Source organism: Carlito syrichta, unplaced genomic scaffold, assembly GCF_000164805.1.
Source record: "Carlito syrichta isolate Samal-C Ts95f unplaced genomic scaffold, Tarsius_syrichta-2.0.1 Scaffold303328, whole genome shotgun sequence".
Lineage (NCBI taxonomy): Eukaryota > Metazoa > Chordata > Mammalia > Primates > Tarsiidae > Carlito > Carlito syrichta.
Window position 1 is genome coordinate 198128 of NW_007247424.1, and position 13376 is coordinate 211503.

General features: G+C 36.6%; 1 protein-coding gene across 5 annotated transcripts in view; it reads left to right on the top strand.

The window, feature by feature from the left end:
• The window catches only part of GABPB1 (GA binding protein transcription factor beta subunit 1), a 67457-nt gene extending 57572 nt beyond the window's left edge, over positions 1 to 9885 (top strand). For 4 of the 5 annotated variants that reach the window (XM_008058399.2, XM_008058398.2, XM_021712501.1 and 1 more), the window contains 2 exons: positions 1817 to 1932; positions 8329 to 9885. In XM_008058399.2, coding sequence (XP_008056590.2) covers positions 1817 to 1932; positions 8329 to 8481 — 269 coding nt within the window. In that variant the 3' untranslated portion in view covers positions 8482 to 9885. Of the gene's footprint in view, positions 1 to 1816; positions 2144 to 8328 lie in introns of those variants that run through there. The other variant, XM_021712502.1, reaches the window with a different exon arrangement.
• The last annotated feature ends 3491 nt before the right edge of the window (positions 9886 to 13376 follow it).

Consider the following 13376-nt stretch of genomic DNA (forward strand, 5'->3'; position numbering starts at 1 on the left):
GGTCCACGCTGGGGTGGCCATGAGCGTGCTATCTTACTGCAGCCTGGGCGATAGCGTGAGACTCCAACTCAAAAAATAAAAAATACAAAAATATATTTTATTATAGCTCTTAAGGCTAGAAGTCCAAGATCGAGGTGTTGGCAGATTTAGTTTCTTCTGAGACTGCTCGCAAATGGCCACTTTCTGACTGTGTTCTCACATATTGACCTCAGTTTGTGTGTGCTTGTGTCCTAATCTCTCTTATGAGGACACCAGTCATATTGGATTCGGACCCATCTCATTTGACCTTAATTACATCTTTAAGGGCCCCACTTCCTAGGAGAGTCATATTTTGAAGTACTGAGGGTTGGACTTCAATATATGAATTTGGGAAATGAGGGCACCATTCAGCTCCTAAAAAAAGATGAATACTTTTTTCTGTAACTACCCAAATGGATTTTAAAGGTTATGATGATATGGGGAGAGAGAAGATGACAAATAAGGAAAACTCTGGAAAAGAAGAGCAATGAGAGAGCCCTAATTTTTAAAGCTTCCCTAATTTAAAAATGTTTAGTTAACATACGAATATAGAGACCATACAGTCTAATGAAACAGATCAAACTCTCAATTCTCATGAGTTAATTTAGAAATACTAGTGATATGAATAAAAAGAAATACAGTTTTAATTCTCAGTGTTTCTAATGTTTTAACTTACATTGTACTGAATAATATTAATTTTTCTATTTTTAAACTTTTATTTACATTTGTAACTGACAGTAAGTGAGTTTTCATGTTGTCACAAAAAATTTTAAAGACCATGGAACTATTATGATTTTTCCTGTTGATTATTAAGATTGCTTTGCATGATTTCAACTTGTACCGTCATTTTTGTGGTCTTATACAGTTGTGCAAAGCTATCTTTATATAAAGAACTACTAAAAATTGAGACATAGTCTAATGACCAAATAGGAAAAACTAGCAAAGTTCATGCACAGGCAGTGTTCATAATTGTATAGCCACGTAGTGGAATATCTTACAGCTAAATGAAAGGAAGTGCTCTACGTACTGATGTAAAATACTCTGAATATTTGGAATGAAAAAGCAGATGCAGAACAATATTTCTTTTTTTTTTGAGTTGGAGTCTCACTCTGTCGCCCAGACTGGAGTGCAGTGGCCACTCCCAGCCACCGCAGCCTCGACCTGCTGGGCTCCGGCGATCCTTCTGCCTCAGCCTTCCAAGTAGCTGGAACTACAGGCGCGCGCTACCACACCCAGCTAGTGTTTGATTTATTGAAGAGATGAGGTCTCGCCAAGTTGCCCAGGCGCGTCTCGAACCCGCGGGCTCAGGCAATGCACTCACCTCAGCCTCCCAAAGGCGCGGGATTACAGGCTGAGCCACCGAGCCCAGCTCAGAACAATATATGTATTATATATGGTATGTATGCTTGATGTATGTAATAGGTGCACACTACCTTTGTTTTTATAGAAATTAATGTAAGAACATTGCATAAGAACTTAATAAAATGATTATTTGTGTAAGAAGAGTGGACAGGACCTCTCAAAATATGCTTGTTAAATATTTTGATGTTTTTAGTGACAGAATGAATATGTTATCTATACAGTTTTTAAAAAAATAAATAAATACTTCAAGTAAAACTTAGAAGCAAGAAGGAGAAAAAGACATATGGATATCCTTATAAAAAGCAATTCAATATTTGGGAATTACTGTTTTAGAATACATTTATTTTAGATGAGTGGCATCAACATTGTCAAGACTAGTTTTATATCTACTAAAATCCTCCGAAAATGAAGTAATGCATACATTTTTTCATGTTAGTATTGACAGTACCAGCAACGGACATCGCTGAAGAAACTGTTATAAGTGAAGAACCTCCAGCTAAGAGACAATGTATCGAAATAATTGAAAACCGGGTGGAATCTGCAGAAATAGAAGTAAGGAGTCTTTTACCCGGTGTGTTTTGCTCCAGTCATCCAAAATAAATTCAATTGGTTTTTCTTTTTTTTTTTTTTTGGTCTTTTATATTTATTATTGACATTATTGTTTTGATTCAGAATGAAAGTGCATAGTGTTTTCATTTTGTTTAATTTTTTTTTGCCTTATTCATATAGCAAGCCCTCAATAAATAAATATTGAATGAATGAATGAGTGAGTGAAGAATTTGTTTGTACCAAAGTCTGTCAACCAATAACATTGTAATGTCTTTGGTTCTTGCACTCCATCCTTTATTTTCTATTAAACTTATGCACACCAGTCTCACAAGTCACTACAGGAAATACCACTATATACTCAATAAACATTTTTTTGTTTTAAAAATGAAATGCATGTGCCTAATTGGGCTAGAGGATCCTCTTAAAGAAACTTGACGTTTGTCAAATGGGTTATTTTTTAAAAAGCGGTACATAACTGCTTATTTTACATTTAAGTATTTTAAGGAACGTAAATGAATTTAGACATAGCTATGGATAGGATTAAGCTTTTTTCCCTTCTCCCAAGGAAAACCAGTAAGTATAAACTAGTTTGTAGGTGTAACCAAACCATTGTTGCCACACAGGATTTTTTCTTACCTGACTGTAAATAAAATTGTGTTCCCCAAATTTGATAGTAACTTATATCAAATGAAAACAGTGTTATTCGTGAATAGCCTTGAAAGAATACCTGCAGTTTAAAGAGCATTTAACTTGGAATTGTATGAGTTGCATTTGGATCCCGCCTCTTGCCCCATTAGCTTTGAGGCAAAGTATCTTTTTCTCTGAGTTTCAGATTTATTGTATTCCAAATTAAAATTTAGAATAATATTGCTATATTAGGGTTTTATGAGAATGTAATAAGTCATCATACTCATTATGTGTTATTTATAATTTCTGATGTAGGTATATAGTAAATGTGGTGACTATTTGCAAATTTTTTTTGGTCAAAGTTCTTGTTACTATAGAAAAGAGAAGATTTTTTTACCAAGTGCAATGGCTCACCACTGTAATCCCAGCATTCTGGGATGCCAAGGCAGAAACATTGCTTGAAGCCAAGAGTTCAAGACCAGCCTGCACAACATAGTGAGACCCTCTCTCATTATTAAACAAAAAGAGAAGTTTTTGTTTGTTATTTGAGACAAGATCTTGCTTTGTCATCCAGCCTTGAGTACAGTACGGTAATGTGATCACAGCTCACTGCAGTCTCAAACTCCTGGACTCAAGGTTCAAGTGAACATCCTGAGTAGCTGGGACTACAGGCATATGCCACCAGCTATTTTTTTTTTTTTTTTTGGTAGAGATGAGGTCTTGTTATGTTGTTTAGGCTGGTCACAAACTCCTAGGCTCAAGCAATTCTCCTGCTTCAGCCTCTCAAAGTGTTAGGATTGCAGGTATGAGCCACCATGTCCATCTGAGATTTTTTAAAAAGTCACTAAGTCAGCCTGGTGCGGTGGCTCACGCCTATCTATAATCCCAGCACTTTGAGAAGCCAAGGTGAGAGGATTACCTGAGCCCACAGACTCCAGACCAGCCTGGGCAACTTGGTGAAACCTCATCTCTACAATAAATTAAAAAAAAAAATTAGCTGGGCATGGTGGTGTGCGCCTGTAGTTCCAGCTACTTAGAAGGCTGAAGTGGAAGGATCACCTGAGCCCAACGGGTCAAAGCTGCAGTGGCTGAGAGTGTGCCACTGCACTCCAGCTTGGGCAAAAGAGTGAGACTCCGGACTCAAAAAAAAAAAAGAGTCACCAAGTCACAGCTTGTCAGGAGTAAAAGGAAAAAAGAAATTACTAAAAGGCAACATACTTCTAACTACTAAAGACAATTAGAAAATACCCTCTCCAAACTCATTTAAATACAGGACTGGTACATCTTTGATCACAATCACTAATAATATATTATTGAGTTTAAAAGAATCAATTTATGGTTTCGCCAGAATATTTGGTAAAATTATGACTTTCATTATTGATGGTTCTTTATTTCTCTAGAACTTAAATGATATGCAGGATGCTAAAGTTCTTACTCAGAAACTAGTGATTTATTCTATTGAACAGTGTAAATCATACTTATTATTTACTACTATCTACTGTCTTTTTCTGATATGTTCGGATGATCTTTTTTAGACTTATAAGTTGAAAACAATTTTGTCATATACTTTGCTTTAACTAATAAAACATTTTTAAATTGCTTGAATTTTTATTAAACATAAGCTTATTCAACTCAACAAATTACATTTTTAAACAACAAATGTGCAGCCTATAACTTTATTTACGTCCAGTGAGCATTGCTGTTTCTCTCAAAGTTCAACCTGATTCCTCTCTCACAGTCTTTGAGAGACCAGAGAGAATTGCAAATAACAGAAAAATATGAGTTGAGGTATATAATTAATTAGGACCAACGAGATGAAACTTTAAGGAGACTGAGTTTTAGTTCAGTAAAAGCATAGTGTTTTTTGTCTGTTTGTTTTATTTTGTTTGTAGTAATTAGAGCTTTTTGTTAACAGAGATTTTATTCTCCATCACTGGAAATGTTCAAGCCAAGGTTTCATGACCTCTCATGGCTATTACAAAGAAACTTTGAAGCATACAATTGAGTATAGAAGGTAGAGGTAGGCTGGAGATATAGAATGAAGAGATGATCAACAATGTTTTCATCAAACCAGGTAGTCATTGTACTACACAAAGTTATTCTTTTGAATTTATTTTCTTAGATAACCAGTGGAATTATCTTGTGAAGAGACTTTTATACTCTTAAGTGACAGGTTGGCCATTATTTTGAAAGGTTTCTCTAAAGCAGTGGCTCTCAGCTGGGGTGATTTTGACTCCAGTGAACATCTGGCAATGTCTGGAGATATTTTTAGTTGTCATGACTAGTGGCATTACACGGGCATTTAATGAATAAAGGCCAAGTAGACATCCTACAATGTGCAGGACAGCCATCCACAAAAATGAATTATGGGGGCAACCCCTTCGGGTCCCTTCCAGCTGTGGGAACTTCTCGGCCCTCTCAATAAATCTTGATTTCTCACTAAAAAAACAAAAAAAGAATTATGTAGTTCAAAGTATCAATAATGCTGAGGCTGAGAACTCTGCTCTAAAGAAATTTAAAAATTAATTCATTATACAAAATCTAATATGTTTGGGTTTTCTCTGTGTCTCTCCAAATACCAGAGTGACTATCTGTAAAGAAGGTGCTAAGAATTTATGTTTACAGAGTTTTCCAATGAGCAATAATCTCTGGAACAATTAGCTTAAATTATAGAAAATATATTGTAAATGCTGTGACTTTTACATCTGCATTAATGCAATATTAAAAATAGGTTTTTGGAGGGAAAGATATGACTAACATAGAATTGCAACAATGTATATAATTTTATCATCTCAATATTACTGCATTAAAAATATTTTTAGAGGAAGTATGTTATTTACAGATTTCTTCCATAAATAACATTAGACTATTCTGAATTGAAATTAATATTTGTACATGTGGGAGAGAAGAAATACAATGAGTGGCATTAGGAGTAACTGATTTTTTCTATTACTTAGTTATGTGAATTCAGGGAGTACCTTTACTTTGCCATTGATTATCATTTCCATTTAAATTTAAATTCCAAATGTCAGTCTGTTGCACTATTCATGTGTGAAACAACCAAATTACTGTTTGCATTAAGGATGTATCTTCCATGTACTTTATGTTCAGTAAACACTTGAAATATACATTTGGAAACAATCTCTGAATAAAATAAGAAGTTATATTTTCCACTTTTCAGAGAATTTTGTTGCTTAGAAGAATGAGGGCCAGGTGCAGTGACTCACACCTGTAATTCAAGCACTTCGGGAGGCTGAGGTGGGAGGATCACTTGACGCCAGAAGTTCGAGACCAGCCTGGGCAACATAATGAGATCCTGTCTCTACATAAAATAAAAAAATTAGCTGGACATGGTGTTGTGTGCCTGTAGTCCTAGCTACTCAGTACGTTGAGGGGAGAGGATCACTTGAGCCTGGGAGTTTGAGGTTACAGTGAGCTATGATCAAGCCACTGTGCTCCAGCATGGGAGACCGAGCAAGACCATTTCTTAAAAAATAAAAAAATGAAATGGCAAAAATACAGTAATACTCTTACAAATTTATAACGCTTATCATGCTTTCGTCTTGATGATTAAATGTATTCAGAATGCAGTGCTAATAATCTTGGTTTTTCAGATATTACAGAATTAATCAGAAAATGCAGTGAAAATGAGTATTTTATTTGGCCCAATAGGCAGAAGGAAGCTATCATTTCTATTCAGATATATTCCACTTCTTGAAACTAAAATATGCAGTAAGAAAAATAGGATTTCACTGTTAGTCTACCTCACTCAGTTTGCTTTCATCTTCTGCAATAATTGTGAATCTTTTCTGATGCTAAATCTTAATAAATAACGAATACTAGAAGATACCTTGGGGTTAATCTCCAATATTTCCTACTAAATCAAGGCAACTTTTTACCCATATTCCAAACTTTGACTTCTAAAGGATTCTATTTCTCACGCACGTGTAACATTTTAAAACACATAGGCAGGCTGTGAGTGCTCCTGCCGGAGTTGGGGTCTAGCTCTTGAGGAAGCAGCATCTAGTCTGCCCAGCACTCCCTACCCCGCACGCCCGCCTTGTCTATTGATGTCCTCAAAGGCCTGCATAATTCTTGGCCAGGGTACTGGCATTGATTACTTACCTTTCCAACTTGGTGCTATGTTTTCATCTTGCCCAGAGTTAGGGTAAGAGAGTGGCTGGGGTGTTAGGGAGGCAGAGGGTAGGGCTTGGGCATCGCTTAAGTTGGCAGTAAGGGGCATTCCTTTATTCAACTTGAACGTTTTTTATAATTGGAAGATTTGGAGACCGCTTGCATAATCAATCACTCTCACATCTAGTAGATCTGTGAGAAAAATAAATGTTGAATCTGTCTTCACTCCCGGTGTGGGGAAGGGAAGCGGGATCGCAGGAAGGCAGGGGGGATATGCTCCTCCTTGTAGACGCTGCAAATAGTGAAGGGGAGGCAGTCCTCTGGTGTTCACAAGCGCAGGAGTCAAGGAGTCAGTGGACATACAGGAAGAGACTCAGAGTGTCCTTCCCCTGCAGGCTGCCAACCCCGTAACTTCAGTTTCCTCTGGCCGAGTGTCTTGTCTGTTGTGAACCTGGCCTTTCTTGTGGTAGTTCTACCCTGGCTCCTGCCCCGCTAAGACATCCTGGGTGTCCATGATGAGGCTGCATTGTGCCTAAGACAATGGAAACCATCCTTGATCTGGAACCTGTGCAGGTTGAGCTTTTGTCCATGTGCTTGCTCAAGAGGTGTGGGAAGGGTTCTTTGAAATGTTCTTCCTGACTTAACAGAATAGGGAAGAGTGAAGAGGAGGAGAAAGAATACCTTTTTTTATTGGAATGGATTTGTGTTTCAGCTCTCCTTGTATTGGGTTTAATTCATGTATTTTATTCCTGCGTAGTTCAGTGGAGCACAGTAGAGAATATACTTTGGTTTGTAAATAGTATAAGTTAGGAAATACTAAATTTAATCAGCACTCTTCATTCCAAATATAGATAATTTAGAAAGTAAATTAGAGAGAGAGAGAAAGAGGAGATTCACCTCCTCAAGGTAGAAAAAGCGACAAAAACCAGGAAACATGGCGACAGCCATAGCTCAAAAAGCAAATGGTCACACCAGAGTCTAGTAAGGCAATGGTGGCAGTGGTCTGGCAATGGCCAGCACTCTTCATTTTAAAGTTGAGGTATCTTGCTTGCCATTGTAGAGGAAGATAGTTTTAAAAACAGTAATATTAGAATCCTATAAACCTGACTCCTTACTGTGTGACCTTGGGAATGCTACATCATCTCTGAGCATCATTTTCTTATCTGTAACATGGGCTTCATATCTATCTAAGAAGTTTGTTGTTGGAAGTCATTTTTTTAGTCATATAGTGATTGCTCAGTAAATACTGTTTTATAGTGACTGACTTTAGATAAAAGTATCACAGATAGGGATGAAGAGATATGGTTGTATATTTCCTTCTTAAATGTTTTTCCAAGTTTGTTGTAGTACATATAAAAGTACAGGTACCCAATTTGAGTTATGTGTTAGTCTTATTTCTAATAAAATAATTTCCTTGAGAAAATTACAGATCAGAAACTAACCTGTATCTCACAGTGTGGAGTACAAAATTAAGGATTTAATTGTTAGTGAATTGGTTGAAAAGGCAAGGTGTCTGGGAAATTTCAATAGGTGGCTACTTGTAACTACTTAATTTTTTAATTTGCAGGATGCATGCTTATATGTATCAAAAATGTATTTTTGCAAAAATTGAAAAGAACCCTTTTTTTGTTAAATTAGGAGAGAGAAGCTCTTCAGAAACAGCTGGATGAAGCAAATCGAGAAGCACAAAAATATCGACAACAGCTTTTAAAGAAAGAACAGGAAGCAGAGGCCTACAGACAGAAATTAGAAGCTATGACTCGTCTTCAGACTAGTAAAGAAGCTGTTTAATTGGAATGAACATGTAGTTTGATTTAACTTTTGGTCAAGAAAGAATACAATCTTGAACTGTACGCAATAAAGGTACAGTCATGGGAATACAGGATAATAAAAGAGACTACAGATTGCTAATTGGACTTAAGCCATGAGCTCTGACTTCTTGTAACATAAAACTTTAGAAGTTGTGAAATGTATTTAAAACTGAATTCTGTAAATAGTTTTTGTTTTTTTTTTACAGTTCCAAATGAGTTGATAAAGATTGTTGAAGAGATCCACAAACACAATAAGCCACTGTTTTTGTGAATTCTTTTTGATTTTAGTATGAACCATAATTTCTCAGAAACAGAACAGTTTTAAGGGTGATCGTTGTTGATTAGACCAAATGTTGTTTAATAATTATGGTAGACTAATGCTGGAATTACTCCTGTAGGTATAAACTTCTATATGAAGAGAAGATTTCTCCCAGGAAATCTTTGTACAGCTTTAAGTTGTCTCAGATTCTCTGAAAACATTTTTTAGAAAGCAAAACTTTTATATTTGTTCAATTTCAGCTATACCCAAGTAGATTTACATGTATATGAGGCAAATATTTTTTAAACTTTCTGTTTGTACATATTCAGCATGTTTTATAATTTCAGAATGCATCACTTGCATAGGTATTTTTCCCACAAAAATGATGAAAGTTAGCAGAAGAAAAAAGCCCTTTCACTCTATAGGTCATTGAAACTAAGTGAGCTAGCAGCTGGTTTTATTGGAATGACAATGTTCTTGGAAGGAGCGGCTTACAAGATAATTTGAATTTGTAAACTGCAAAATCTATGCTTTTTTGAAAATTTCATAGTGGGGACGTGAAACTGTATTCTGTGCCTTCCATCATGATTTCCACATGAAAGCACTTTAAGGCACTGGATTTTAAGATAATGTTTTTGGAAAACTCAGTTCATATGGGTTTCTGAAATATTTCATGGACTTATTTCCCCCAAGGAAATTATTCTTATGGAAAAAAGTTGCTTTTGTATGTAGAACATGAACCTTTTGTACTACAGTGATGCTATAGATATGTCTAATGTAATTTTACTTTTCCCTGTGAAAGTTCAATGTCTGTACTGTGACTTCCTCTCACCACAGTATTGTTGAATTCCACAATGTATGGACATTAAACACTGACAGACTGTTTTTTTTTTTTTTTTTTTGGTAAAACACCTTTTAGCCCCTTTTCTTGCTTTATTTTTCAGTGTTTTATTGCTTTATGAAAATGTTTAACCCTAAAACCTCTCTAGATTATCTATACTGTATAAAAAAGCAATTACCCTTAAAACTGTACTCTGGCCTACTTTTCTATTTTACAATTAAATATCTTTTCCACATATGTTCAGTGACTGCATTTTATTCACACCTTAAAATTTTATTCTATTGTGTATTTGAGCCACCATATGAAAATATTTTATACTCTTCACACTGCGACTCAAATTCTCATTCAAATTGCTGTTGTAGTTGTTAATGTAATAAGGGGATCTATAGACTGTCAGCCTAATATTTGCTATGTGGAAGCTCTTAAAAAGTTTTTGGCCATTGCCTTGCTATGGTCTGACCATGTTTCCCAGCTTTTGGCCCCCTTCCCTACCTAGGGGAGGTGAATCTCCTCTCCCTCTCTCTCTCCCTCTCTCCCTCCTTCTCTCTCAAATTTATATTAAAAATAAAGTACATTTTTAAGTCTAAATTAATGTTTTTTTAGGACACATTTAAGAACTCTCTAAAGAAGAGGAAAAAATATTTATCAATTTTCCACTAAATGTGATATATATTTTTAATTATCTGAAACTAGGTTTTTAAAATGCCAGACCAGAGGGCTGGACACATTAACTCACACCTGTAATCTCAACACTTTGGGAGGTCGAGGTGGGAGGATTGCATGAACCCAGGAGACCAGTCTGGGCAACATAGACCTCATCTCTACAAAAAAAAGTTAAAAAGTAGCTGAACATGGCAGTGCATTCCTGTAGTCCTAGCCACTGGAGAGGCCGAAGTGAAAGGATTACCTGAGCCTAAGAAGTTGAAGCTGAAGTAAGTCATGATTGTGCCTACTGCTCTCTAGCCTGGGCGACAGAGTGTGAACTCGACTCAAAAAAATAAAAATAAAAGTGCCAGGCCATATTTTCAGTGGCATGAAGCTACTTTTTATGCTGTCCTGAAAATTCAGTAGAAAATTTCTGGTTTTGATTACTTAAGCACATTAATTTATGTTAGGCAGGTTGCTGGTATAGCAATGAGTCTCCCTGACATGCAGTGTTGGAGCGGAGAAGGGCCCGTGTGTTCACCCTGGAGTTGAGGTTTGCTTCCCTGGAAAACCTCAAGATGGTGTTGGTAACAAATTCCTGAAAGCAAATCTAATGTCTTATTTGACTTCCAGTCCCCTATTCTGCTATAGGCTTTACCTGGTGCCAGAAAGAGTTTTGATGTCTAATAACAACAGCTGGCATAGATGGGAGAAAATGATTGGTACTTAAAAGGAGTAAGTCTTAGCTGGGCATGGTGGTGCACGCCTGTGGTTCCAGCTAGTTGGAAGGCTGAGGCGGAAGGCTCGCCTGAGCCCGGCAGGTAGAGGCTGCGGTGGCTGTGAGCATGCCACTGCACTCCAGCCTGGGTGACAGTGAGACTACGACTAAAAACCAACCAAATTCTAGGTTGAATCTGTGGTATTATCTGCAGGACTGTGCTTCATGATTAATTTTCATTCATTGTTATGTATGTATAATTTCTTACCTTAATTACTTCCCAGAAGTACTTATGATGTCATTTGTTTTTGTTGGCTTTAGGAATTATTTTCTTATGTCAACCTTTCATGATATGAGTGACAGAATAGTTACTCTATCATTTTACTCTGCCACTGGATTTCGCTCTATTTTTTTGTGATGGTGGAGGGTTGGGAAGAAAGTTAGTAAAAAGGGAGTCAATCATGAATAGTTAAATGTAATCAAATCCAAAGACAAAAAAAAAAAAAGAAAAAAGGGAATCAATGGAAAATCTCATGTGATAAAGACTATACAGATGGTCCCGATTTAGGATGATTAGATTTACAAAAATTTTTTACTTATTTATTTTATTTTATTTTTATTTTTTGAAAGTAGGATTTATTGAGAGGACAGAAAAGCTCCCAGAGCTTTTGTGGGGTTGCCCACAAAATGTTTTGTTTTTACTTTAAAATGGGTTTATCAGGGTATTAGTTGCATTTTTCACTTAGATATTTTAAACTTAGGATGGGTTTACCAGAACATAACTTCATCATAAATCAAAGATCAGCCGGGCTCGGTGGCTCAGCCTGTAATCCCGCGCATTGGGAGGCTGAGGTGAGTGGATTGCTTGAGCCCGTGGGTTCGAGACCTGCCTGGGCAACTTGGCGAGACCTCATCTCTACAACAAATAAAAAATTAGCCGGGCGTGGTAGCATGCGCCTGTAATTCCAGCTACTTGGAAGACTGAGGCGGAAGGATCACCGGAGCCCAGCAGGTCGAGGCTGCAGTGGCTGGGAGCGGCCACTGCACTCCAGTCTGGGTAACAGACTCCAACTCAAAAAACAAAAGTCAAAGATCACCTGTATTTAGGTGTAAGGTCTGCTTACAAATATGTTTATCCAAAACATCTATCAATACATGTGTCTGATACCAATATTTTCTTTTTTTTTATTTATTGAGTTGAAGTCTCACTATGTCACCCAGGCTGGAGGGCAGTGGCACGCTCACAGCCACCGCAGCCTCGACCTGCTGGGCTCCTGTGATCATTCTGCCTCAGCCTTCCAAGTAGCTGGAACTACAGGCATGTGCTATCATGCCCAGCTAATTTTTTATTTATTGTAGAAACGAGGTCTCGCCAAGTTGCCCCTTGGGTCTCGAACCAGCGGGATCTGGCAATCCTCTCGCCTTGGCCTCCCAAAGTGCTGGGATTACAGGCTGAGCCACTGAACCCGGCCAGTATATGTGTTTTCAGCATGATTATTTATTGAAAGTTAGAAGAAATAACTTGCTCATGACAGAAATTGATGAGTTGGTGGAAATATTCATGAGTACTTTTTTCTGATGTGACTGATTTTTTTCTGATAAGGTCTTTAGAGTTTGTGCTTTAATATCTGAAAGGCCTTGAGAGCTGACCCAAAATAAAATAGAACAAGAAGAAAAGCTTTTCCAGATAAAATCACAAACAATTGTAGGAACCTTTATGTCCATATGGATGGATTCCCAAGGTATTAGCACTCAGGCTTATTAGCAAATAGGAAAAAAATATTTTCCATTCATTTGGCTTCTGTTGAATAAATAACTCCTCCAGTATGTCAGATCAACTTAGGAATGGACTCCCTAATAGACTTATTTCATTAAATAATATTTACTGTGTTTGGATTGCATTATAGATAACTAGTCTGTTGTAGTTTTGAAAGATGTTTGCTATTTGGTTTCTCATGTTAGCTCAGAAAACCTGATGTACATGGGTTCCGTTTGACATAAATTCTCCAAATTCATTTTCAGATTATTCTGTGGGACTTATGATGGAAAACCATAGTATCATCACTGGAAATATGTTTCTCGTTCTAATTTAAAATGTTGATGTTATTTTTGTAACTTATTACTACTATTTTCCAAATATATATAAACAGTCCTTTATCTTCTGATTATATTGATACACAGAGCTCTTAAAAATGCCACATTAATGATAATCAAATTTGAATATATTTTAGATACAAGTTCTAGAGCCTGGTTATTTTCAAACAAATATTGTAACTCTCTCCAGGAAACTACAATTTGCTTCCTGGAAAAGTGTGGTTTCTGAGATTCTGACCACCATACTTTCTTAATTGCTTACTCAGTTTTTTTATTTACATACTCATAGTTTTCATGTCATGTGCATGGTTGACATAT